The 21669-nt window shown below is 55.2% G+C and overlaps 3 protein-coding genes across 4 annotated transcripts; 1 reads left to right on the top strand and 2 right to left on the bottom strand.

Annotated features, from left to right (window-relative positions):
• The first annotated feature begins 1236 nt into the window (after nucleotides 1-1236).
• ZNF784 (zinc finger protein 784) lies at nucleotides 1237-4859 on the top strand. Of its 2 annotated transcripts, XM_059728482.1 has the most exons (3): nucleotides 1237-1319; nucleotides 1587-3288; nucleotides 3987-4859. In XM_059728482.1, exon 2 carries the CDS (start codon nucleotides 1627-1629, stop codon nucleotides 3286-3288), a length of 1662 nt encoding a protein of 553 aa, XP_059584465.1. In that variant the 5' UTR covers nucleotides 1237-1319; nucleotides 1587-1626; the 3' UTR covers nucleotides 3987-4859. The 2 variants fall into 2 exon arrangements, with proteins under 2 accessions (XP_059584465.1, XP_014459607.1); XM_014604121.3 differs by having other exon boundaries at nucleotides 1587-4859.
• A 2290-nt stretch (nucleotides 4860-7149) lies between these two features.
• On the bottom strand, nucleotides 7150-13826 carry ZNF865 (zinc finger protein 865). Its single transcript, XM_014604119.3, has 2 exons — nucleotides 13705-13826; nucleotides 7150-13286 (listed from the first exon to the last, which is right to left on the bottom strand). Exon 2 carries the CDS (start codon nucleotides 13264-13266, stop codon nucleotides 10447-10449), a length of 2820 nt encoding a protein of 939 aa, XP_014459605.1. The 5' UTR covers nucleotides 13267-13286; nucleotides 13705-13826; the 3' UTR covers nucleotides 7150-10446.
• A 4750-nt stretch (nucleotides 13827-18576) lies between these two features.
• ZNF524 (zinc finger protein 524) lies at nucleotides 18577-21669 on the bottom strand. Its single transcript, XM_059728480.1, has one exon. It carries the CDS (start codon nucleotides 20041-20043, stop codon nucleotides 18955-18957), a length of 1089 nt encoding a protein of 362 aa, XP_059584463.1. The 5' UTR covers nucleotides 20044-21669; the 3' UTR covers nucleotides 18577-18954.

Genomic DNA, 21669 nt, shown 5'->3' with positions numbered 1-21669 from the left:
CAAGACACTTAAATGGAAATCAATTTTTTAAATAAAAAATGGCTTTGGGGATATATCTATATCTGTAGAGATATCTATATCTATCCGTCTATATAGATATCTCTATATATATAGATATCCATATATTCAAAACAAAATGTTTGCAAAAATGGCTTTTCAGAACTGCAGAATTTTTCTTTTCTTCTGTGATATTTTACCAGAAACTTGATAAAACTTTCAGAAAAAAAATTAGTGGCACTTGAACATTTCTTATAAAATGTTCCTTTATTTTCTTTTTTAAATCATATAGGATTGAAGTGTTGTTGGAGTCATAACTGATAGTCCAGGAAATATGACAAGAGGAAAGGGGGTTTTGGTGATTTCTTTTTTGCACCACCTGTATAATTAAGAGGAGTTCAACAAGCTTTGGGGCACAAAATACCCTTCTACAAGTCATAACTATGAGGCCAGGGCTCCAATATCCTCTTCCCCAGAAACAGCTTTCCAAACGCTCATAAATTTAACTACAACAAGTTTAGTTTTTCTGAACATGTCCTTCAAAACCATCATTTTTGACCCACTTTGGTTCCACACCCAGATGGAAGCACTAGAAAACTTTAATGGAAATTGGGATTTGAACCTGCACTTGTTCCTAACGGTTTTGTCAAGAAATCAGGCAACACGTTATCTTTTTCAAGAACCACATTTTCCTGCAATGTCTTGCAAATGCCAATAAATAATTACGTGGGGGAGCTGTGACCAAGGGCCTCCTCGGAGGCAGGAAGAGGCGCCCAGCCTCCCCACCAGCTGCAGGCCCGGCCCGGCCTCGCGCCCGAGGTGGAGCGGGGCCGCCGTGTGGCACTCGCCGGGGCGGGACGGGGCGGCGTGTCGCGGGCACCAGGCCCACGGAGGCGGCTCCTCCCGGGGAGCAGGTGCCGCTTGCTGTGGAGGGCCCTGGTCCAGGCCCGCCTGGCCGCGCTCCTCCCGACGGGGCCCGAGGGTGCCCGGAGGCGGACAGCGGCCCAGCCGCCACCAGGGAGCCCTGGGGCACGGCTGACAAGACACTGCGGTCTGCCTCCGACTCTGTCCAACTGGACTCCCGGGCTCCCCCAGCTCGGGGCGGGGCGGGGCGGGGCGGGGCGCCTGGGTTCTCCCGCCCCAGCTGCCTGAGGGGAGGGAGTCTTTTCTTTTTATTTACCCACAGACAAAAAATCTGCTCCAGCCGCAGCGCCCTTTAAATCCCCTTCGCGCCGCGCTTAAAGGGCAGGGCGGGGCGGGGCGGGGCGGGGCGAGGCGAGGCGAGGCGAGGCGAGGGTTGGTCCGTGGCTGCGCGGGAGCAGGTGAGGGGTCGCGCGGGGCGGCCGAGACAAAGGGCCGGTCCGTTCCCTGGACGCCGCGGCTTCCTCTGCTCCCCCCGGGGGCTGGCAGGCGGGGTCCGCGCGGGGAGGCGGGGGGCGGGGCCGGGACGCCCGGTTCCGTCACGGGCGGCGGGGCGGGTTGGTGCTGGGAGCCAGGACGGCCGAGTTCCCCCCGCTCCCTGCCTGGGGTCCCCTGGGGTTGAGTCAGGAGCCCACCCTGCATTTGCTCCTGTCCGCTTTGTCCTGCAGGAGCTGGCGGCTGCAGGGCCCCGGGTGCCACAGGCAGCGGATGGAGGGGCAGGCCATGACTGCAGCAGCCAAGGAGGGGGCAGCCGGCTCCCTGCAGGGCTCTGCCAAGATGAGCCACCCCCAGCCCCCAGAGCCCTTCCAGCACATCCACGAGGACACCCATGTGGGGCCCCACCAGTGCCCCACCTGCGGCTGCCTGTTCCCATCTGCCCACTTGCTGGACGACCACCACCACACCGGCTGCTTGCAGGCTGTGCCCCAGCCCCGAGTCCCGCCAGTGGCCGCCTGCCCCGGGGCGAAGCCCTACTCCTGCTCCTTCTGCACCAAGCGTTTCAAGCGCTCTTCAGACCGGCGGGACCACGAGCGTGTGCACACAGGAGAGCGTCCCTTCCGCTGCGACATCTGCGGGAAGTGCTTCACCCAGGCCTCGGTGCTGACTGGCCATCTGCGCATCCACACAGGCGAGCGCCCCTTCTGCTGCTCTGTGTGTGCCAGGGCCTTCAACAACTGCTCCAACTTCAAGAAACACCAGCGTATCCATGCCTGCCTGGGCCACAGGGCAGCCCCCACCCAGCCCCTGCATGCCAAGAATGCCTGCACCCTTCGCCCCAGTGCCCCCCAGAGCCAGCAGGATGGGGAAGGGCATGCCACAGAGCGGACACAAGATGTCGGCACTTGTGCCACAGGGCTAAAGCGAGATAGGGGAGCTCCAGCGAAGGGGCTGAGAGAAGATGGCAGCCCTCATGCCAAAGGGCTGATGCAAGATGGTGGGGCTTCTGCCAGTGGACTGATGCAGAATGGTAGTGCCCAGGCCAAAGGGCAGAGGCAAAATGGCAGTGCTCTGGCAAAAGAATTGATGCATGGTGGGGGCACTCACATGAGGAACCAGGTGAAAGATGGTGGTGCTTGTGTGAAGGGGCCAGCGCAAGACAGTGGAGGCCATATAAGGGTCCCCCTCCAAGTCGTTGGCAGTGAGCAAAGGACGATGGAGCCCTGCTCTGCAGCAAACCACAGCTGTCCGTCTCCACCTGGGGGAAGAGAGGCCGTGGCTTGGTGCCCCATGGAGCACCCCAAAGCTTGGCAGCATCTTGTGACAAGGGAAGTCCCAGAGAAGGACTCCTGCATTCTTGGCAAGGGCCACTGGATCAGCCTGGACAGGGGGATGGCATCCCCTGTTGACTCTATCCAGGAGGTGCCCAGCCTCCGGGGGGAGGATGCTGAGGAAGAACGTGGTCCCAATGGCTACTTCTCATGGGAAAGGCTGGTTGACATGCCCCCACAGTGTCCAGGGGACCAGAGCCCCAAAGTTTGCGTGGGGCCTGGCAGGCTGGTCCATGCCTCCCCACCACCTGAAGCCAAGCAGTATATCTGCTTTGCGTGCTCCAAGCGCTTCAGGCGTGCCACAGACCTGAAGGAGCACCTGCGTGTGCACACTGGGGAGCGCCCCTTCCCCTGCAGTGTGTGTGGCAAGCGCTTCACCCAGTCCTCAGCTCTTGCCACCCACCGGCGTGTTCACACAGGCGAAAAGCCCTTCCAGTGCCCCATGTGCCACAAGCGCTTCAACAACTCCTCCAACTTCGCCAAGCACCGGCGCGTGCACTCCAGAGAGCGCCCCCACCACTGTGCCCTCTGTGGCAAGAGCTTCCAAGAGCCACGGCATGTGGCCCGGCACCTTCAGGCTGTCCACCAACCTCTAGGATAGGTGGGCTGGGGTAGGATGGCCATGGCCAGGCTGGTGTAGAGAGGCCCATTTAGGATGAGGGGGACCACATATGGGCTGGGGTTCTCTGCCAACTATAGGGTTAAGAAGGGGCTAGGAAAAGCTGTAGTGGAGCTGAGGAGAGACAGCTGCTGGGATGTAGACCAGGGAGGAGAAATGGAAAGGTCAAATGTTAGGTGCTAGGCTGATTCTGGGATTCAGTCTGTGACATCTGCCATCTGACTCCATGGCTTGCCTAGACTGGTTGCCTTGGGGTGGAAGGTTTTGATATTTGATCCCTGGGCTTCTTCCTGTATCACAGGGTGCCACATCCTGACCTGCAGCCCTCCACTGTGAGGTAAGTGCTGGCAGGACATTGCCTCCTGGCATCTGCTGTCCCTCTGGCAGAGAGAGTTTGAGAATTGGGGAAAATGATCCAAACTGATGTCAGTTGTACATTCTCCCCAGCTCTAAGGAGAGCTAAAACTTTTGTACCTTTACATTTGCAGGGAGACCTTGAGGTTCCTTGGGGTGCAGTTTCCAGAGATGCAGCTGAACAAGAATGGAGCTTTAGGTCCTCTGAAATCCCCTTCCCTTAGAGAGCTCAGGAGCCCGCGCAGGGATTAAGGGACTTCGCCTTTGAGGTTTGGGGTCCAGAAGTGTTGAAGTGTCAACCTTAATGTTCTTTTTTTCTATTTTAGTCAATAGTTTCCCCACTCTCCAGTCCTTCACAGTGCTCCCAAGATGCCACGGCATGGAGAGGGCTGTTTACACTGAAGCAGACCATCCCAGGGCTGGGAGCTGAGGTCAGACAAATGCAGATCAACACACTGCCAAAGAAGAATTTGTATCTGGAGATGAGAAGGCAAAACAAGCAGGGTGCTGGTATACAGCTGGGCCACTTGTGAGGGTGATGCTGTGACATGGTATGAGACTTGTTTGTCCAGGATGGCCCTGCTGGGCCTGTGTGGCTGAGGGCCAGTTTTACAACACTGGGGATCACAGTGGTCAAGGGGGAGTGGAATTCCCAAGACCTGGAGCTTCTGAACGAAGACTGGTTCCTTTCTAGATCAGTGCTGGCTGAGCTATTGGGCACAAGGAGGAAGGAGGGGTTAGGGTGAGACCAGTTGACAGCCTGAGGGACATAAGCCTGACTCCCTTCAACTGCCCAGAGCAATCCAGTCTCAACATCTCAGAGCTGTGCTCACCCACTTACGGAATATCTGGATGGCACAGTTCAACACATTCTGCCATGCCTTGCAATGCACAAGAGCTACACATGCAACATCTCACTGTAAATTGGGCTATGGCTAGCACTGCCACCCAACACTCTTCCTTCTGTGGGCAACTGTCTCATGGCACAACACTTACCAGGCTTGGGAAGGACCATGGGCTGGACTTTGGCTGTGGAAGGAGGGCCCTAGAGGAGTTCCCATGGCCCAGGAGTCACCTATGGATGTGGCAGGGAGCTCCCTACCATTGCAGCAGCCTTGGATAATCCCAGATCTCCCCACACTGAGCTGTGTAACTCCTTGAGTCCCCTGTTGGCTCCCATTAAATATCCCCAACAGAGACTTTTACTGGTACTTTGGATCTTTCTTGCTGCCTGGAGTTGGGAGGTGCTGGGGTCAGAACTAGCTGGTCAGCTTTGTGGGGGATGGGTGGGGGTGAGGATGGGGGAAGAAGATCCAAGGGGCTTCTACTGCCTTTATGCTGAGAGGACAGTGGTGCTCTGTACTATTTTCCCCTGGAGGGGTGGGGGGGAGGCAGCCTGGGGTCAGGTCCTGGCACTGCCCCTAGCCTGGGTGCTCCTGCCATAGGGTGAGCTCTCCACAAAAATATGTGGGTATGGATTGGAGGTGGCCTAGCTCAGTGCACGTGTTCTGTACTGTTGAAGGGCTGCAGGCAGCATTTGGGTCAATATTCTGGTCACTGGGGCTGGGATGTGCTGGGTCCTGTGGCCACATCAGCTGGTTTTGCCTACAACAATGCTGCTGTGATGTGGAGGCTGCAGAGAAAGAGCAGGTTATGAGAAGGGTTGTCACTGGGGCCCACCTGGACCCAGGCTGGTAATGCCTTGCCATCCCTCACTATTGGGTATTATTCAAGTCTTCCTGGCCCTAAGCCTCTAAGCCAGGAGCATAGACATACAGGGGTCCTAGACAGCACAACTGAGGCGCACACAAGCTCTGCAGAGAGGCCCTTGGTTGCTGCTTGACATGTGTGGCTCTAGCCCAGGGGGCATTTCAGGTAGGGCCCCTAGGACCATAAGTTTTTGGGGCTTCCAGGCTAAGCACCCCTCTTAGTAGTGGGGCTGCAATTCAGAAAAGCTGACTCTGCCCACTTGCCATAAGTCAATGGTGCCTTCAGAGCTCCAGGATGGAGGCAAGTACTTCTCTCTCTAGCAGGTCTAAGAAGTGGAGCTGTACCACTCTCTGCCCAGGGCTGCGATAGAACCCAGGCATCCTGGCTCTGAACTCCACCCCCTCCAGCTCTAACCCACCAGATCCCACTGCCCTTCCAGAGCTGTAAGAGAATCTAGGAGCCCTGGTTCCGAGTTCCCGACTTTTCAAATCCCACTCCCCTCCTAGAGCTCAGGTAGGACTCGGGGATTCAGGTTTCCAGAACCCCTAACTCTAAACCACTAGGCTCCAGTGCCTTCCTAACAAGAGGATCAGCACAAGTTACAGGTAAAGTGTTACTCTAAGCTCTAGAGTTTTAGAAGAGTAAATAATTAAAACAGCCAAGATTTTTGGAACAGTTTGGACTGAAGCTGACATCTGCTCAGCATCAGAAAGGCTGTTTCTCAACCACTCTGGGTGGGACCTTGGTTGGCACAGCATACTCAGCTCTGGTCACCCACAATCATGAAAGCCCAATCCACATGGGAGCAAGTGAATGACCTGTCAGATGGTTGGGGGCAGGGAGGATCCATCTTGAACAGCTGGGCTCATTTGCCTTGGCAGCACAGAGATGGAGGAAAGAGTGGGGAACCACATTACACTGCAAGGGAATGCTAGACAGAAAAGCTGTCAGAGCTAACAGCATTGACCTCAAAGCACAGGGATAAATTGGCTGGGAATGAATTCAGGTAGGAAATACAAAAATCTAGAACTCTTGGCTCCAAAATGACACCTTTTATTAGACCAACTGAAAAATCACAAAATATCTTTCTGCAAGCTTTCAGGCACAAAGGCCCTTCATCAGTCGCTGGGAAAAGTACAGATAGTAAAAAGTCCCCATAGGTAGGAAATAAACTTCAGTTTTGCACAGAGGGACAGCTTTCCATCTCCAGCTCTCTCTGCAAAAATGAAGTTTATTTCCTACCAATGGAGACTTTTTACCATCTATACTTTTCCCAGCGCCTGTTGAACGGCCTTTGAGCCCGAAAGCTGGCAAAAAATGATTTTTTTTTTTGCAATTTCTCAGTTGGTCTAATAAAAGGTTTAATTTTGGAACCAAGAGATCTAGATTTTTGTGTTTCTTTTAGTCTCAGACCAACACGAGTATTAAGTACATCCCTGACTTCAGGTGGGAAATACATTTCCTTGCATCTGAGCAGAGAGTAGATTCCTAGTAAGAGCAGCAGGGACATGAGACTGAAATGTCTTTACGATGGAGCTGGGTCAATTAATGAAGGGAATATCCTAGCAGGGAGGGCCCTGCCCATCTTTCACTGTGTCAGAACAGGCTTTCTTGCACCTTCTCCCAAAGAGGGGCATGGGATCTGACTTGCTAGGCACCTGCTCAGGCAGCCTGGGGCAATTTCCACCTTCCTTGGAAGACCTGGGCCAGTTCCCAGGGCACGCAAAGGAAACAGGCACGTGCAGGTGGGAAAGTAAACTCAGCTGCTGCTCTCAGTAGTACGCATCCACAGTTTTTAATATTGGCTTCATCTGTACATCACCAGAAAATGAACAGGTCAACATTATTGGACAGGGTTCGAGTTTCAAACACACGCGCGCACTGCCCCCAACCTCTCCCCTGCCACCACTGGGACTGGTGCTCTAGAAAGCCATTGGTGCTATGAGCTCCAACCGGTCTCATCACAGTTTTCTGGGAAGAGGACATATTTTTGCAGGGCATCTATTTATCTTTTTCTTTTTAGTAATGGCTCTGGTGGCAGCATTTGGTGTGAATCAGTCTTGGCACCAGCTTTGCCGCTCAGAGGGTTAGAAAAATTATATTTATATATATATATATATATATACTTTTATTTAATTTTTATATATATATATATATATCTATATATATAGATATATATATATCTGTGCTGTTAAAAAATAAATTGGGGTGGCAGGGTCCAGGCGCACAGGCCCCCCAGAGTCCAGCTGTCAGTGGAAACAGTCTCCGTTAAAAGGCTGAACTGTAGATGTCCTGTCTCCTGACTTTGGCCATGGTGCTGCCCCTCCCTCTGCTCCAAACCAGAAGGGCAAGCTGGAAGGTGAAACGAGTTTCCCATGGTCCCGGAATGACAGTTCCTTTCTCAGAGACAGAGGGTGCTGCAAAGTGGTGCGACTAGGAGGCATGGAGACCCCCGGGACCTGGCAGTGCACACCAGCACCATCAAGACAACAGAATGCTGCTGTTTGCCACATTTTTAAAGGAAAGGTCTGTGTCTCCCCTCCCACCTAAGCCAGCCAGGCCCCTGCCCTGGGTCTGTATCGGAGCTGATTCCCCTGGAGATGAAAGACCCCTCACCCATCTTTCACCTCCCTAAGCCAACCAATGCCACTGATTTGGAGTCAGAACCCAGGCCCCCTACTGTAACCTATTGATGCCCACACCCTTCCTAGAGCTGAAAGAGAATCTAGGTGTTCTCCCTGCATGCCAGTTTCCCATATACCCCATGCTGCTCTGGAACAGGTTCTGGTATTCAGGACAGTCACCCTGGCAAGAAGGGCTGGAGGGGCAGGGGTGACCCTTGTGCCCATGATGACCTAGCATCGATGACCTCCCAAAAAACACCAGTGAGAGCCACCCTGGCTCTGGTGGCAGGAGTGTGTCCATCTGAAAGTGCTCTTTGGCACACCCTGGGAGAGCAGGATCCTGGGACTTGGCACAAAGCAGCTGGCACAGGCCCTAGTTGGATTCATAGACTCCCCAAAAGGTCTGGCACAGGACACCCGCTGACTCACTGGGGAAAGTGAGGCACAGAGAGGGAAAAGGACTTGCCCAAGGTCAAAGAGGGTCTCAGTGGCAGACCTGGAGAAAGAACCCAGGCATCCTGACCCTCAGCTCTAACCATGACTCACCACCTCCTTACCAGAGCTAGGATAGAAACCATGACTCCTGTGGCTCCCAGCCACCCTCTGCCGACAGAACTTGAATGGCTTCTCTCTGGCTCAAGCCTGACACTCGACTAATTAGCTCCAGGCAAGTATGCCCTGCCTGGACAGTGTGGGTGGACAATAGGATGGCTTTCTTCCCAGGCTGAGTTCATGCTGGGGACACTAAAAAGGCTCACTGGGACGAAGGGAACATGGCAGCATTCATCTCTTTGGTCTCTTCCCAGGGAAACCCCAGGGCTAAGGCTGGTAGGGTTAGTATAAAGAGAGTAGGAGAAAGGAGGCATAGGGTGCCAAGGACATGCAGACAGGAGGAGGCAGCAGATGGGGAGATGTGAAGGGGAACAGACAAAACACCAGAGACATGTGTGGTGATAGACAGAGTTTGTGGGGATGAATAAATAAATGGACGGGGTGTGTGTGGGGATGGATAGGTGGACAGATGGCAGGGTAGAGCTAGGAAGAGGTCCATCCCAATGGCAGAGGAGTGGAGCAGATGGCCAGATCTATGGATGGTACCAGACAGGTCAGTGGAGGAATACAGGTGAAACAATTCAGTTGATCCAGTGCTCATCTGCACATGATGGGACCTGGGAGGCGCAGACTGCAGGGGTCATAGAGCACTACATTTTTCACTAACTTCATTATCATAGAGAAGTAAGGCTGGAAGGGACCTGAAGAGATCATCTAGTCCAACCCTAGGGCCACTCTAGTAATCTTCCCCAGAGGATTCTGGGAGTAGGTGTCCATCCCTTGGGGCTCACTTGGGGGGCAGGAATCATGGGAAGGCCCCGGAGGGCAGCATGCTCTGGAGCGAGCAAGTTAGGGCAGCACCTGACATTTTTCATTTCCTGTGGGCAGAGCCAGCTGAGGTCAAATAAGGACCCTGCTGGAGTGGGCAAAGCACTAGGGACAGGAGGGGCAGAGGGGGTTGGGGACCAGCCCCGGGTATGAGCCCAGGTGAATGCTGCAGTGAGCACATACCCGTACAGCCAGCAGGAGGCGCCATGCAAGCACAATGGGAGTCCTGGATCTGGGCAGGAGTGAGGTCCTTGTGGAGACTGCTTGGTGCCAGCAGAGGCTGAGTGGGCAACACCCTCAGGAGGAGGGTTAGAGTTAGGGTCCGATCTCGTCCTGGCCAAGATCTCCAGCTCCTCTAGGTCCAAGATGTGCCCATGGATAGCCTCCATGGTAGCAAGAGCAGGAAGAAGTATCAGGGGCCTGCAGGATGACGGAGTGGTGCCTTCAGATTTTACCCCCGGCCACAGCGCATGCCCAGGAGATGACAAGGAAGATGACCTGGGCAGACACAAGGCACCAGAGCTGTTCAAACAATGCATGCGGAAGGTAGGTGGGTACTGGGGGATACACGCTCACCTGCCCAGAGCCACGACTGAGCTCTCTTTGGTCATATGGTCAGTCTCAGCCCGCCATGGTGTTTGCGGTCTTGCTGCCAGCCTCCATTCCCTGGGCAGGGTCAGTCTTCCCCAGGTGGGGCACATCTTTCAAATAGTTCTGCCAGCTTGACTCCATCCTCTGGGGGAGTGAAATGGGCAACCAAGGGGGACTGGGCAAAGCCAAGAGTATCCCACTGGCTCAGCCACTACAGGCCTGGCAACATCTGCCCCTCCAGCAAACCACCTATGTGCTGGGACAGGTTATGCTCATGGGCCATGAGGCATCTACAGAGTCAGCATGGGCAGAAGGCAGAAGCCTGGACACTGGTAGGCGACAGATACAAATGGAAACAAGGTGCCACCCTAGGGCATTCCACCCCCAACCCAGCATGTGCCCTTACGGCAACCACAGCACTCCAAGGGAGTGCCCAGCCCCACCCTGCCTCCCTCTGTCAGCCACAGGCAGCCACCCTTCCTCAGGGGTCCTTCTGGCCCAGGGCTGCCAGGCGTTCCAGCTTGTGGATGTGCCGGTGCTTCTTAAGGCCATAGGTATTGCCAAAGGCCTCCCCACAGGTGCTGCACTTGAAGGGCCTCCCCCCCTGGTGGGTTTGCAGGTGTTTGCTGAAGTACTTGGGGTCCTTGAAGAGCTTGAGACAGGCAGAGCAGCGCAGGTCACGGCGGGCATCATGGGAGCGCTGGTGTCGCAGGATGGACGACAGGTAGAAGAAGCTCTTGCTGCACAGGTCACAGCGGTAAACCTTCTCACCCAGGTGCACACGTTGATGCTCCAGCAGGTTGGAACGGTAGCGGAAAGTCTTGCCGCACGTCTGGCAACGTTGGGGACGTGCCACCACATGGAGGCGCTGGTGTTCCGAGAGGCTAGAGGACTGGGCAAAGCGCTTGTTGCACAGGGCGCACTTGTAGGCCCGCTCACCCGTGTGCACCACCTTATGCTGGCGCAGGTACCAGGAGCGCAGGAAGCCACGTCCACACACAGTGCAACGGTATGGGCGTTCCTCAGTGTGGCAGCGCTGGTGCCGCATGAGCAAGGCGGCCTCCCAGAACCGCTTCCCACACACCGAGCAGGTGAAGTGGCGCTTCTGTAGGTGGGTGCGGCGGTGCAGCAGCAGGTCATATGCCCCAGCAAAGCTCTGCCCACATACATTGCACGCCAGCGTGCGCCGCACCAGGTGCACATACTTGTGTGTCACCAGCCCCAGGAAGTGCTTGAAGCTTTGGCCGCAAATGCTGCAGCTGAAGCGTTCCCCACTGGGGATCATGGGGTGCTCCTCGAAAGTCGCCACCACGGAGGCCAAGCTGGCAGCGGGCACATCCCCAGGGAGCCCGTTCTCTAGGCAGCCAATGGATGGGGCAGCATGCGGGGTAGGCTCAGCACAGGTGCCCTCAGGCAGCAGCCGCTCAGGTGCTGTCTGGTGGACTAGCTTATGCCACATGAGGTTCTCAATGAAGCCAAAGCATTTGCCGCAAGCATCGCAGGCATATGGTTTCTCGGCCATGTGGACTTCCTTGTGGTTCATGACGTGAAAGAGGTCGGGGAAGCGCTCCCCACAGTCTGAGCAGCCATAACTAAGCCCCTCAGGGGGTAGGCCGCCAGGTGGCAGGGCACAGGGCAGCTGGAGCCGATGGATCTGTTTGTGGCGCGTCAGGCTCTGTGGGTAGCCAAACACCTTACCGCACATGTCGCACTTGTAGGGCCTTTCCCGCGTATGCACCACATGGTGCTTCGTGAGGTGGAAGGACTCACGGAACCGCTTCCCACACACTGAGCACTGGTGTGGCTTCTCGCCCGTGTGGATGCGCTCATGGCGCTTCAGGGTCTCACGCCGCCCAAACCCACGGCCGCAGATCCCGCAGCAGAAGCTCTTGCCCGCTCCCAGGAGCAGTGGGTGGGCCCCCAGCAGTGCCGTGCTGCCATAGGTCGGCACTGCCTTGACGTCACCCTCAGCCTGTGGGGCCTCTGGCAGGAGGTAGGGGCCCTGGTAGGCTGTTGCGGGGGCAGGGGCACCAGCATCCTTGGGCACAGGAACACCTTCGTGAACCTGACGGTGACGGAGCAGGCTCTGTGGTGCAGCATAGGCCTTGCCACAGATGTCACACTTGTAGTCAGGGCGCTGGCCTGTATGGGTGGCCTGGTGCTTAAGAAGATAAGAGGCGTCCCGGAACTCTTTGCCGCAGACACCACATGGCACCCGAAGCAGGTCTGAATGTGTCTTGATATGGCGCTTTAGGCTCTCACGCCGATTAAAACTCTTCTCACACACTGAGCAGCTGAATGGCTTCTCCCCTGTGTGGATGATCTGGTGCTGGTGGAGGTGGCTTGGCTTCTTAAACACCTTCCAGCACAGGGAGCAAGTGAAGGGGCCATCTGGCTGGCCTGCCCCAGCATTTGCCCCTCCACTTGCCCTAGCACCAGGGGCCCCTTCCCCAGCTGGCTCTGCGGTGCCCTCAGGTGGTGGAGCGGCAGTGGGGGCAGCTGTAGCAGTGGCCGTGACTGTGGCTGCAGCTGCTGGCCCTGCACTGGGCTCAGCAGACTCTTTGTGGCACCGTCGATGGCGGATGAGGCTGGAAATGTGGTTGTAGGTGCGGCCACAGGTGGAGCACTCATAGGGGCGCTCCCCAGTGTGCACCAGCATGTGCTGGACCAGGTGGGACGATTGCTTGAATGACTTCTGGCACACACCGCATGGAAAGCGCCGGTCAATGAAATACTTGAGCCGCCGGAAATAGTTCTTGTCATCCTTGCCAGCCTGCCCATCTGGTGGGGCTGATGCTGTCCCTGCGGCTACACCCATGCCTGCCATGCCTGCCACACCCCGCTTCAGACTGCCAAACAGGTGCTGGTGGCCCGACAGGTCCACGATGCCCCACTGTGGGGCGCTGAACGCGCCTGCACCGTCAAAGAGTGGCTGAGCTGTTGGCACAGCCTGGGTAGCGTACTGTGGTGTTGGCGGGGGCACTGCAGTGCCTGGCTCGACCTTCTTGGGCTGTGCTGCACCAGAGGTGGCGGTGGCGGAAGACGACGGTGGGGGCTGCCCCTCAGCCTTGAAATCCTTGGTTTTGGAGGTGCCGGCACGGTCGAAAGGGGGGGCGGCAGGGTTGTTGGACGGCTGGGCGTAGTCATACTGGGGCTGGGGGCATGGGAGGGCAGCCACAGCTTTGGCGTGCTCGTGGTTATAGGCGTCCATGGGCTCGAAGCGCTGGTGGTTCAGGAACTCCAAGAAGTCAAAAGGGTAGCTCTGGAAATGGATGCCCTCGTCACTGGCATTCGCTTCCATCTCCACCCGGGGGCCACCGCCTGCAGGCACAGAGGGGAGCACGTTAGAGCGTCCGGGGCCGCCGGTCTCCCCTTCCCTCCCCAACCCCTCCCGCTGCCGCGGCCTGGCTGGGGCTACAAAAGGGGCTCCTCTGCCACTGCTGCCACAGCTCCTGGGCTGGGCCCAGCTTGCACAAGGGCCTGGTTGCTCGGGGGTGCTTCTGGCCCAGGCCCCCGGCCCGGTGCCGGACGCGGCCGCCTCTGGGCCCGCTCACCTCGCTGGGGGAGGCCCCGGGTGCCAGCTCCGCCGCCCGCCCGTCGGCGCGCCCGTCCCCGCGTGGCCCGGCCCCTCTCTGCTGGGGCAGTGCCGGTGCCCGGCGGGGCGGGGCGGAGGTGCGGCGGCCGCGCCCTGCGGGACCGGGGCGGGGCAGGGCGGGTCCGAGCCCGGGGAGCCTCCTACCTGGATCCCGCACAGACAGGCCCGGCCGGAAGCACCTCCCCGCGTCGCGGCCGGAGCCGGAAGCCCCCCTCCCGCCGGCACCACGTGACTCGGGGCTGCCCCAGTTCCTCCCCGACACCTCCTTTCCCAGGGGCCCTTGCGCCCTGCCGGCTCCCCCCTGCCGTGTGGGCGGGGCCCGCGTTCTACCACCTTCCTGGGGCGTCCCCAGCCGCCTCCTTCAGCCTGGTCTTGGGCAAGTCCCCTCGTTGCAGCTGTCCCGGGCTGGATCCGGCTGCGCCCGGCCTCGGGAGTCGTCCCGCTCTGCCTTGCCCCTACTGGGTCGGGTCCTGCTGCCTGTGGGGTGCGCACAGAGCTCCCCATGGCTTGCCCTGGGAGAGCTGCCCCCCTGCCATGTATTAAGACTGGTGAAAGAGCAATAAATGTAGCCCGGCCACACGTGCACAAGTTGCCATCCCACGAGACCAATCTCTATCTGTCTGACTCTATCTGTCACCAATTGCAGAAGCAATTGGTGACAGATAGAGGGGACAAGGCTGAACTCGTCAACGAGTTCTTTGCCTCAGTGTTCCTAAGCGAGGGGCACGACAAGTCTCTCACTGGGGTTGTAGAGAGGCAGCAGCCAGGCGCCAGACTTCCATGCGTAGATCCTGAGGTGGTGCAGAGTCACTTGGAAGAACTGGATGCCTTTAAGTCGGCAGGCCCGGACGGGCTCCATCCGAGGGTGCTGAAGGCACTGGCCGACGTCATTGCAGAGCCACTGGCGGGAATATTCGAATGCTCGTGGCGCACAGGCCAAGACCCGGAGGACTGGAAAAGGGCTAACGTGGTCCCCATTTTCAAAAAGGGGAGGAAGGAGGACCCGGGCAAATATAGGCACAGTCTCACCTCCATCCTTGGTAAAGTATTTGAAAAAATTATCAAGGCTCACATTTGTGAGAGCCCGGCAGGGCAAATTATGCTGAGGGGAAACCAGCATGGGTTTGTGGCGGGCAGATCGTGCCTGACCAACCTAGTCTCTTTCTATGACCAGGTTACGAAATGCCTGGACACAGGAGGAGGGGTGGATGTCGTATACCTGGACTTCAGGAAGGCCTTCGATACGGTATCCCACCCCATACTGGTGAACAAATTAAGAGGCTGTGATGTGGATGACTGCACGGTCCGGTGGGTGGCGAATTGGCTAGAGGGTCGCACCCAAAGAGTCGTGGTAGATGGGTCGGTCTCGACCTGGAAGGGTGTGGGCAGTGGGGTCCCGCAGGGTTCGGTCCTTGGACCGATACTCTTTAATGTCTTCATCAGCGACTTGGACGTGGGAGTGAAATGTACTCTGTCCAAGTTTGCAGATGACACAAAGCTATGGGGAGAAGTGGACACGCCGGAGGGCAGGGAACAGCTGCAGGCAGACCTGGATAGGCTGGACAAGTGGGCAGAAAACAACAGGATGCAGTTCAACAAGGAGAAATGCAAAGTGCTGCACCTAGGGAGGAAAAATGTCCAGCACACCTACAGCCTAGGGAATGACCTGCTGGGTGGCACAGAGTTGGAAAGGGATCTTGGAGTCCTAGTGGACTCCAAGTTGAACATGAGCCGGCAGTGTGACGAAGCCATCAGAAAAGCCAATGGCACTTTATCGTGCATCAGCAGATGCATGACAAATAGGTCCAGGGAGGTGATACTTCCCCTCTATAGGGCGTTGGTCAGACCGCAGTTGGAGTACTGCGTGCAATTCTGGGCGCCACACTTCAAGAAGGATGCAGATAACCTGGAGAGGGTACAGCGAAGGGCAACTCGTATGGTCAAGGGCCTGCAGACCAAGCCCTACGAGGAGAGACTAGAGAAACTGGACCTTTTCAGCCTCCGCAAGAGAAGGTTGAGAGGCGACCTTGTGGCTGCCTATAAGTTCATCACGGGGGCACAGAAGGGAATTGGTGAGGATTTATTCACCAAGGCGCCCCCGGGGGTTACAAGAAACAATGGCCACAAGCTAGCAGAGAGCAGATTTAGACTGGACATTAGGAAGAACTTCTTCACAGTTCGAGTGGCCAAGGTCTGGAACGGGCTCCCAAGGGAGGTGGTGCTCTCCCCTACCCTGGGGGTCTTCAAGAGGAGGTTAGACGAGTATCTAGCTGGGGTCATTTAGACCCAGCACTCTTTCCTGCTTATGCAGGGGGTCGGACTTGATGATCTATTGAGGTCCCTTCCGACCCTAACATCTATAAGATCTATAAGAGACACGTGATTATTGAGCTGTGCAAAGACCTAAGCAGCTGTAAAGCTAGTGCTTGGAAACGCCTAATGCCTCTACAGCTGGTGTCTACCCAGCTTTCATTTGAACCTGCAGCGAAGCCTCCTCCCCAGGGCAATAATGGCTCATTCTGGCCTTAATCCCCAGTATCACTGCCTTGGCTAACTGGTATCCTGCTGGGTCCTGGCACTGGGCCATTTGCCCCTGTAGGTGCTCCTGCCTCCCCTGCAGCTTCTGACTGTCCTAGGAGGTGGGATACTTCACTACCCCAGCCCAGTCCTCCACTCCCATCTGCCAGGTCCCATGCTCCTGAACAAGTTGTGGGGAGGAAAATGCCCTTTTTAGACATCAGAAAGTGTTTTGAGAAAATTTGGAAGTTTGCAAATTGTTCCCCTTTGTTTGTCAGAATAGTTTAATTTTGAGCATCGGGTTTTTTCCGTTTTAACTGACAATTTTATCACGTGTTTCTGTTTTCAGAATAAAGTCTTTAAATATATTTATTTATACTGTACATGTGTGCAAGCCCAGTTAAATGGCAGGTATCTTAAGGGATGTATGTGGTAGCCGTGTTGGTCTGAGACAAAAAGAACTGCAAAAATCTAGAACTCTTGGTTCCAAAATGATACCTTGTATTAGACTGACTGAAACATTGCAAAAGAATATCTTTTCCTGCAAGCTTTTGGGCACATGCGCCCTTCATCAGGCTCAGGGAAAGTTCACGATGGTACAAAAAAGTCTCCATATGTAAGAAATAAACTTCCTTTCTGCACAGAGGTAGAAGCTGGAAAACTCTCTCAGTTGGTCTAATAAAAGGTATCATTTTGGAACCAGGGTATCTTAAGTACACACATACACAAACTTGAAATTATCACACATGCACACATGTAACGCCTACATATGCATACTGCATTGCACTGCACCACATCACATTACATTGTATGATAAGGCATGTCCTTGAAGCATTGTTATACAATTAAAATATTTTAAAATGTGAATATAACTCACAAGTAGCCTTAACTCTGATTAAAAAATGGTATTTTTTAATCAGAGACTCCTGCTAAAGAAAAAATATCATCCCATCTTAACCATAAGGGGAAAATTACTGGTTTTAATCAAAAAGAGAGGGAGAGATAAAGCTAGTGCCACATTAAAAACACTTAGTTTGCTAATACTTTAATTCATAAAAATGAAAAATCTAAATTAAAAACCATTTTAAAAAAGTTGGACAAGCCCCATCATGAGACAAAACTGGGCAATCCAAATGGCAAGCAGGAGAAAAGCAGACTCCTAAAAGTATTTTCGTAAGTAAAATTTCCATTGAAAAAAAATTGTTATTTTTTGAAAACAGAATGTTTAACTCATTGGTTAGAAATCTTTTTCTTGACATTTTGAATAAATACCTCCGTGTGACTAAAATAACCAGTCCAAACAGAAAATTAGCTAATACTTAGCTAAATACCTGAATTGATTATTTTAATATAAAACGTAATCTTTGTCAAATAAATATTGAAATAGAAAAGAATTGGTTTAAAATTAAGGCCACAGCCCATAAGCCTAACTATGAGATACAACAGCCTTGAAGGGGGAACTGCTAGCTCTTATAATAAAGTAGACTGCTATTAGCCACATTTTACAGGTGAGGAAACTGAGGAAGTCACTTGGCCAAGGAGGCCAGTGGCAGAGACACGAATAGAAGGGGTGGGTGGGAAGCAGGCCTGAGGCCCAGCCTGGTGGTCTTCCACCTGTACCAGATGTGTCAAATTTGAGCTAGATCCAGACTGCAGGGCCTGAAAATGGTAATTTTTAAAATTATTATTATCATTATCTCTGGCAAAGTGGGACCTGATACTAAAAGTTTTCCCTGGGCCGCCAGGAGTCTAGGTACAGTGCTGCTGCTGGCACATGTCCCCAACAGAGCTCTGTACCTTAAGAGTTGGTGTTAGGCCCCTCCCTAATTACCCTGCCCCTCTAGAAGCCCCACTGGCCAGATGACAACTCCATGGGCTGGATCCAGCCTGCAGGCCATATGTTTGACACCCCTGCCTAGCCCATATTGCTCTCTGGAGAAACCAGAACATGAGGAAGGGATGTCAAGGTAAGGGTCCGAGTTAAGGCTGCTTTAGTGTCTTAATATTCTGCAGAATTTCTGATGTTCAGCGGGGTTGCTAGCTTATATATTCAAAGGACTTACAGTTCTTAAACTCAGATTTGGTTCTACCTGCTTCTAAATCCCTGTCTTCAAATAAGGGAGAGGGGAAACATTCATTTTTAATAATAGAGCTTCATTTATAAGTTACTAGTGCTATCATTACTTCCTTTACTATACTTGTGCCTGGGAAATCCACTCCCAGACCATTGCGCAAGCAGAAATGACAGAAATGGCTTAAAGTGAATTCACTTTAAAACTGTTAACATCTTTTAAAATTCTTATACTCTTACATTGTAGTCTCTATTCTAGTTTAACATCTGGGGTCTGAGAACATCCTTTTTTAAATAGATTGATCTGCCCCAGCATCAGCCTCTCAGGCCCATCTAGCCTGGTATCCCATCCCCAACCCTTCCCCAAAAGAGAGCCTTGGCCCCCCCCTCTCCCACCATCTCTCCATCTCAGAGCACAGAACACAGTTGCTGTACAGAGCTGAACCTTTATTGCATCCAACTCATCACCGAGCACACATCTGGGCCCAGAATGACAGACAACCCCTTACCATGGCCACACGTGTGCTCCTCTACCATGTGTGGGACACCAGCACCACCCTCCCACCAACAGACACAGCCACCTGCTAGGGGTGGGCACCTGTTGCACCCATGCCACTGAGTCCTGCCTTGGAGGAAGCTAAAATAGGGGCTCCCCCAACTAGATCTCCCCCATGTCCCTTGGGGTCTTCTTGGCACCCCACTGTAGCCCTATCCCAGGGGCTAGGGGTGGCTCCAAGCTGGGGTCTCTTTAGGTTCAACCACTCACTATGCTCCCAGGGACCCTGGTACAGGGGGTCCCAGTGCCACTAGGGTGTTTCCAGCCCTGCACCTGGTTCCCCCCAGCCTGTTTGGCTCTTGCCATCAGCACCAGGCAGCCCTGGAGCCCCATGATCCCAGGCATCTGGACAGCAGGCATCATGAGCATGCTTGCGCTTGGCATGGCGTCGCAAGGTATGGCGTTCGGTGAAGCGCAGGCGGCACAGTGGGCACTGGAAGGGACGCTCGCCTGTGTGCACACGTTGGTGCCGCAGAAGCTCGCCTGATTCACGAAAGCCCTTCTGACACACGCTGCAGCGGAAGGGGCGCTGCCCAGTGTGGATGTGCTTGTGGCGCTCCAGGTGCGAGGTGCGCTTGAAGGCTTTGCCACAGGCCCGGCACACATGGGGCTTGAGCTCTGAGTGGGTGATGCTGTGTCGCTCCAGGTCCGACAGGTACAGGAAAGCACGGAGGCACACGGGGCACAAGTGTGTTCGTCGTGGAGATGTGAGCTGTGCTGGCCCTGCCCCTGGCCCCACCTCTAGCTCCTGCCGTGGCACTGTGTATGGTACCCCCTTGTCATCGATAAGCAGTAGGTGGCCCTCAGGGCTGCCACCACCATCTTCTGATTGGTCTTCAGAAGCCACACCCATTGTCTCTGGTTGGACACCTTCTCCTGCCTCTTCCAGAGGAAGGAGCCAGCCAGGAGCTGCCAGCCGGGCATGGTAGGGGACACAGGGCTTAGGGGTTGGGACCTGCGTCACCACTGTGGTGGTCCCATCTCGGGGTCTTGGAGTCAATGCTGAGTGCAGCTTGGGTCCCCATGCTGCCCGCCAGCATGGCCTGGCAGGCTCTGAAACAGGCCCCACTCCCCGCCTGCCCTGTGCTGGGGTGCCTGTGCCATGATCTGGGCAGCGCTGGGCTTTGCTCCATTTGGGCTGGGCATAGCAGGTGCTGGGGGGCAGGGCCCAGGTCCCTGTCACCCGCAGGTGATGTGCACTAGTGTCATAGCAGCTGGCTCCTCCTGTGGGCTCCAGGGTCAGGCGTGGCCCCCACTCCTGTCTGCCCCGTGACGGGCACACATCTGCTTCCCCACCATTGCGCTCCCTCTGCTTGGCTCGCTCCATGAGGAACTCCATTCATCTACATGAGCATCACTCTGGGGGAGGAGAGATGGTGAGCAGGAGAAGTGCCCACCTGGTCTCTTCCATTCCAAACCACAGCGGTGTGTTCCCCTACAGCCAGGACCCCAAGGCAGGGCATGATTAGGTAAAAGTCCCAGGCCCCCTGCTCTAAGCCACCAGACCTTGTTTCCCCTCCTGGAGCATCCTAGTTCCATCTCACAGCAGCACACAGCCACTACCCCCAGCCTGCCTTCCTTCTCATCTCAACTTCCCCTGCCCTGTCCAACTAAGTCCACACTAGTCCTAATTCATTTGCACTCAGGCTGCAGGCACTGCTTGCCCACCAACTCCCACTTCCCTCCCAAGTGTCTCTTAGCCCCTTGGCACCAGTAAAAATGCCTTCCATCAGCCAACCCCTGCTACTGGCTGCATTTGTGCAAGGTGGCCCCATGGGCTCTCCATGTGTGGGGTAGTGAGATCCACCATGGTCATGCCAGAGGTAGCCTTTAAACCAGTTACAGGAAAAGTGGGGGTGAGTGCTGGAGGCTGGGGCAGGCATCTCTGCCCATGGAGTGCCCCCTTGGCCCTGTGCTAGCCAGGAAGAGAGAAGAGGGGCAGAGCTCAGATGCATGCGTGTGTGCATGCATGTGTGCACATGTGTGAGAGCCAAGTGTCAGCACAATGCAATTGTGTGTGTGTGTGTAGTATCAGATCTGTATGCCTATTCCTGTGTCACTGTCTTCACAAGTGTGGTGCAATTAAGCACACACTTAGATGTGATTGTGTGGAGTTGTGTAAAACAGCAACTGATTCAGCAAGGCTAAGTTCATGGGTACTGGAGAAGCTCTCTGCTGGTGTGACTGTGATGGCGTTGTTGCGATTGTGTGTAGTTCTAAGCTGTATACGCCTCCCAGGTAGCTGTGCAGAAATCAGTGTTGCATGCGTGGTTGGGCACAACTGGAGAGCATAATTGTGAGTGCCTGTGAGTGCACTACTGCATGCTCTGAGGCCACTCTGCAAGGTGTGCGACGCCGTAGGGCTGTTGTGATTGTGCATGCATGGCAGGTGACACCAGGGCAGCGGGAGTGTCTGTGCAGATATGCCCAGGTGTGTGAGTGACATGACAGTACCTGTGTGTGCCACCGTGTGGGTAGTGCTGCTTCACTTTGAGCCTTTGTTCCTTTAGGTCTATATGGCCCGGGGTGTACACGAGAACACGTGTGCATGTAGTGCCCACGACTTTGTGTGTGTGAGCGTGTGGAGGCGGGTGTGCACGTGCACATATGTGCATGCATGTGTGTTTCTGAGTGCATGGGTGTGTGCACACCTGTGCTCATCCCTGGATGCTGCCTGCCTGCCCGTCCATCTGCACGCATCCCTACCCCTGCTTGCGTGTGCATGCGTGTGCACACCCGTGCACACCCTGCCCTTGCCCCGGCCGGGTGCGTGCCCCCGGCCACCCGGCCACCTGCCCACGCGGGGCCGCCTCCCCACTCCCCGGCCGGCTTCGCCCGCGGCCGCAGCTCCCCGCACCGGGGTCGGTACCTGCCTGTCCGGGGCCGCGGGCGGCGAGGCGCGTCCGGTGGGCACGGGGCGCCAGGACCCAGCAGAGCCCCCGGCCGGGGGCGGCCCCAGCACTGG

This window comes from Alligator mississippiensis, chromosome 5, assembly GCF_030867095.1.
Source record: "Alligator mississippiensis isolate rAllMis1 chromosome 5, rAllMis1, whole genome shotgun sequence".
Lineage (NCBI taxonomy): Eukaryota > Metazoa > Chordata > Crocodylia > Alligatoridae > Alligator > Alligator mississippiensis.
The sequence above is the reverse complement of the archived record's forward strand: the minus strand, read 5'-3'. Positions and strand labels throughout refer to the sequence as shown.

What these genes read in the sequence shown, in the direction of transcription:
- ZNF524 (XM_059728480.1), bottom strand. Translation starts at nt 20,043, where the DNA reads ATGGAGTTCCTCATGGAGCGAGCCAAGCAGAGGGAGCGCAATGGTGGG.
- ZNF865 (XM_014604119.3), bottom strand. Translation starts at nt 13,266, where the DNA reads ATGGAAGCGAATGCCAGTGACGAGGGCATCCATTTCCAGAGCTACCCT.
- ZNF784 (XM_059728482.1), top strand. Translation starts at nt 1,627, where the DNA reads ATGGAGGGGCAGGCCATGACTGCAGCAGCCAAGGAGGGGGCAGCCGGC.